This window comes from Hevea brasiliensis, chromosome 11 (assembly GCF_030052815.1).
Source record: "Hevea brasiliensis isolate MT/VB/25A 57/8 chromosome 11, ASM3005281v1, whole genome shotgun sequence".
Classification (NCBI taxonomy): domain Eukaryota; kingdom Viridiplantae; phylum Streptophyta; class Magnoliopsida; order Malpighiales; family Euphorbiaceae; genus Hevea; species Hevea brasiliensis.
The window spans coordinates 8,637,548-8,642,252 of NC_079503.1; the positions used below are offsets into that span (position 1 = coordinate 8,637,548).

General features: G+C 30.0%; 1 protein-coding gene across 1 annotated transcript; it reads left to right on the forward strand.

Annotated features, from left to right (window-relative positions):
• Positions 1-2,452: 2,452 nt before the first annotated feature.
• On the forward strand, positions 2,453-4,120 carry LOC110662245 (protein OXIDATIVE STRESS 3 LIKE 1). Its single transcript, XM_021821164.2, has 2 exons — positions 2,453-3,047; positions 3,528-4,120. Exons 1-2 carry the CDS (start codon positions 2,743-2,745, stop codon positions 3,988-3,990), a joined length of 768 nt encoding a protein of 255 aa, XP_021676856.2. The 5' UTR covers positions 2,453-2,742; the 3' UTR covers positions 3,991-4,120.
• The last annotated feature ends 585 nt before the right edge of the window (positions 4,121-4,705 follow it).

Genomic DNA, 4,705 nt, shown 5'->3' on the forward strand with positions numbered 1-4,705 from the left:
TCAAAAAAAAATGAAAAGGAATAAAAATTAAAAGGGTAAAACTACCTTTTTACTATTTTTTAAGAACAGTAAAAAGATTGTTTGTTTTATCTATATACAATAATTAGGGAATTGACGGTGCGTTAACACTGACCAATTATATAAAATTTATGTTATATTTTAAATTTTTTATAAATTATTTTAAATTTTATTTTAAAATTTTTTAATAAATATTTTATAATAAAAATAATTAAATATAATATATATAATTAATATATATTAATATATTATATTACCTTATAATAATAATAATAATAATTATAATATCAATAAAATAATTATTAAATAATTTATAATTATATAATAATATTATAAAAAAATATTATATATTAATATTATAAAAACAAAAAAAATATATATATATATATACACGTGTGCGCGCGCACACATTATATGTTGCTGGAATCAAGCGAGTATCGGATGTACAGCTACAGCCGCGAGTAAAGAAGTGTGAAACGTGAAATGTCAAACAAGTCCATGTGACAGAAGAAGATTAGACAGAGGAGCCCCGCCTCGCACGTCGTCGAATAGAGATTTGTAATGTGCCAGACACGCTGGACCCACTGCGTCATCATTGATTTCGACCAATTGGTTCCTCATCCAAATCCTGGAGTAATTGACGCTGCCCGGATTTAACCGTCATAAACTGAAATCAATCAAGCTTAGCTAGCTGCTGCTACAGAAGCTGTCAATGCCAAGCCATCTGCAAATATATTACGTCAATTATTACTTTTCTCTTCTTTTATTAAATTAAAAAAAAATCAATCTAAAGTTTTCTATTTAAGAAAAAAATATTTTAAATACAGAAAATATGAAAAAAAAAATGGAACTTAAATAAATAGGTTAGGCGATGGAGCCGCCAAGCCGACATGATAAGATGAGATAGAGAGTGAGAGACAAAGATCTTATCAAAATGTGAGTGGGGCCCAGAGTTATGGATAAGGCTCACTAAACCCGAAGAGTTTCGTCAATTCCACGTCATAGTGTCCAGCAAGATAATATCTGTTCTAAGCTCTCAATCCTCCGATCAAAGAACGTGTCACTTTACGAAAACTCCTCAATCCGCCACGTGTTACCTCAGTTTTCATTTCATTTACCTCCCCCCAGCTTCAAAGTTTTCGACAATCCTCATTTTAATTATTTCAACTAATTTCTTTTATATTAAATTCATCTAATAATAAAAAATTCATTTATGTTTCGATATTTAAAGTTTTATAAAATATAAAAAATTTAACATTTTAATTTTTCAAAATACGTACTCCCTTAATCAATTTTTATTTATCATGTTTTAATTTTAATTTCATTTAAAATTATTTATCAAATTTAAAAAATTAATAAATATTAATTATTTTTTTAATTTTTTTATTTCTATTAAATAAAATAAATATTTATAGAATAAATAATTAAATAAAATAAATAATAAATGATTAATATATTTTAATAAAAATAAAATTATTCAGTTATGACGATGGTAAGAGATAGTATATAATTTTATAATTTTAATAATAATTTATGTTTCAAAATTTAAGAAAACAAGTTTGAATCTCTTTGATGAATATTAGAACAAATTTGGCAACCTCCCAAATTAGGATCTACAAATTCCTTTTTTCTCTTTTGTTATTTAATTGATTTTTTTTTTTTTTTGAAAATGCTTTTGTTACTTAATTGATTAAAGTTAATTTTCCTCTTTATGGAATATAATCCTTTGCTTTTGCTAAGAAAAACTAGACTTCTAATTTCAGCTTTGAATTGACAACTAAAATTTAAAATGTCAAACCTTTTTTTTTTTTTTTAAAGGACCCCTGTCAATTTATAGATGGAGTAATTAGCAAATATAATATATAAAATTTATAAATATTATTTAAAAAAATATATTTTATATTTAATTAATTATTTATATAAAATAAATTTTAAATTATAAATAATAAAAGAGTGTTGATTATTTCAATGCAACTCTAATTAAAATTTATAAATAAGTTGAATTATTCGTGAATATTTTAAAATTTTATATTGAATGTGGAGTATATACATATATAAATTATATAAAAAAAATTTATTAAAATTATTATAATTTTAAAAGTAATTTATTTTTATTATTAATTTATATATTTATATTTTATTTATTAATAAAAAATAAATAATTAATATTATTTTTTATATTTAAATTTTTTTAAAATTTAATTATATATTATTTAAATTCATAAATAAAGTTTAATAGAGTTGAGAACTTGAAAAATAATAGATTATTATTATAAATGTAATTAGTTGCTTACAGATAATAAAGATTTTATTTTTTAATTTAAAAAGAAAAATAAGCAGAATCTTATCTCTTCGAAAACTAGAGTGATGCAAGTATGAGATTGGAGGCAGAGGATATTTACTCAGATGTATTAAAATCCACAAGAAAACAAAATTAAAGAATATTCTAACACCCAGTGGATGAGGATAAGCCTTACTCTCTCTCTCTCTATTTATTAATCATCAAAATTCTATTATTTTATTTTATTTTATCTCTCTAACCAACTGGGTGTTTGATATTTATGAGAAATCAACGAATGGGAGCTCCGCCATTTCTGTTTTCTTTTGTAATCTGTAATCTGTAATCTATTTCTTGAAGGACAAGATCTTCCAATTTCTTGTCTTTGGTTTCGTATTTCAAATCTCAAGCCAAGATATGTCTACAGCTTTGGAGATTAGTAGAGGATGAGAGAGATCCAACCTTCCGGATATGCGCGCGGAGGGATCGCGTGCATCGCCAAGCCCGGGATCTTCGAGTCGCCAGCGGAGAGTGGATTGGTTGATAAGGAGGAGGGTGAGGAGGAGAGGGTGGAAGTGAATCAATGTAGCTCATCGGCGTCCTCGACGACGTCGTCCATTGGAAAGAATAGCGATCTATCGGGGAGAGAGTCGTTGGATGGCGAGAATTGTGAGGAGGAAAATGAAGTGCAAAGCGCGTACAAAGGGACGTTTGATTCTATGGATTCCTTGGAGGAGGCTTTACCCATAAGGTAAATTTTATTTTATTTTATTTTATGTTCTCGATATGACAGGTATGAATATGATCAGATTTTTTGGAAATTTAGAGGTTAAATCGAGATTTGGGGAAAGATGGTTTATTTTTATGGGATTTTAGCAGATCAAGGAACCTCCATTATGATGAGAAACTGAGATTAGGATTACAGAGCCATTTCAGAATTGGGTTACTTACTTTGAAAGGGGGGGATGCAGGATGCTGTGTTACTTTTACTAATTTGATATTAATAAAACCCATCTGTTTCTTCAACAAAGAAGGGGGGAAAAACAAAAGCCCATTTGTTCTTTTTAGGATTTGAGGGGCCATTTCATGTGAGATCCTCAATTGATTGTTAGTTCTACAACTGGTTATGTTAAAAGATTAGAGAATTTATTTCATGAGATTGGCTTTGCCAAATTTTTGTTTAAATGGACAACAAATTGATCACTGGAACACTGAATTGGTTTGGTTGCAGGAGAGGCATATCGAAATTTTACAATGGTAAATCAAAGTCCTTCACGAGTCTGGCAGAGGTATCCTCGTCCTCCTCCATTAAAGATATTGCAAAACCAGAGAATGCATACTCGAAGAGACGCAAAAGTTTACTTGCCCTCAGTCACGTGTGGGACAAGAATAGATGTTTCCCTCATCGAAGTAATGGGGGTGGAATATCCAAGAGACCAATTAGCTTAAGCCGAAGCACATTGGCTCTAGCAGTTGCCATGAGCAGCTCTGAGAGTATCAGTAGCACAAGTGAGGATTCCACTTCTAGCTCCAAGTCTCCACCGCAACTTCCACCTCTACATCCACGATCCAGGACTTCTCATAATAATCTAGCTTCGTTGCCATCTACGCAGCAAACATTTTCACCTTGGCGATCGTTCTCGGTGGCTGATTTACAGCAATGTGCAACAACATTTGACAAAACAGATCACTAACTTGATGTTTAATGTACCCCTTTATTTTTCATTCTCGATGAAGTTTCCATTCCGGTTATCTCTTGTATGCTTATTGTATTTAACTACGATAGAAGTTCAGTAGAGGGATACACGGATCTTTTCATCCTCACATTGGTTTCAGTAAACGCAGCTGCTATTAGTTTGGAGTGAAGTTGCATAAAAACCCTGAAAAATGCCAATATAAACAACAATTGCCTTCATCCAAATTAATTAGATCAGCTATAGGTTCAATCCTGTTTATCATCATACTCCCTTGCTACCCAAAACTTATAAATTCCGTAATACGTCTTAAGCCTCTCCTTTTCCTTTCACTCCTTATCACACTTTCATGTTAGTGCATTTAATTCTCTACATGAACATGATCAAATAAAAACTTTTGAGCGATATGTTAAGAACTGCGTGATTTATGGTAATATTACATATTTGTTTCCCTGCAATTAATGATATTAGAATTCGTTCAAAAACTGAACCACTAATTCCCAATCCGCAAGCGACAAGCTTAACCACTAAGCAGTATGCCTTGCTGAACATTCAAAATTTAGGAAATCACAAATTTGCCTCTCTTCAGGCATTAATTGATGCTAAGGGTTGGACTATTTGGTTAGAAAAGACAGTCAACCGTTAGACAAGCGAGGTGTCAATATCAATTAATAACCTCTCTTTAAATGATGCAATTGCCAAAGACACAAATAGG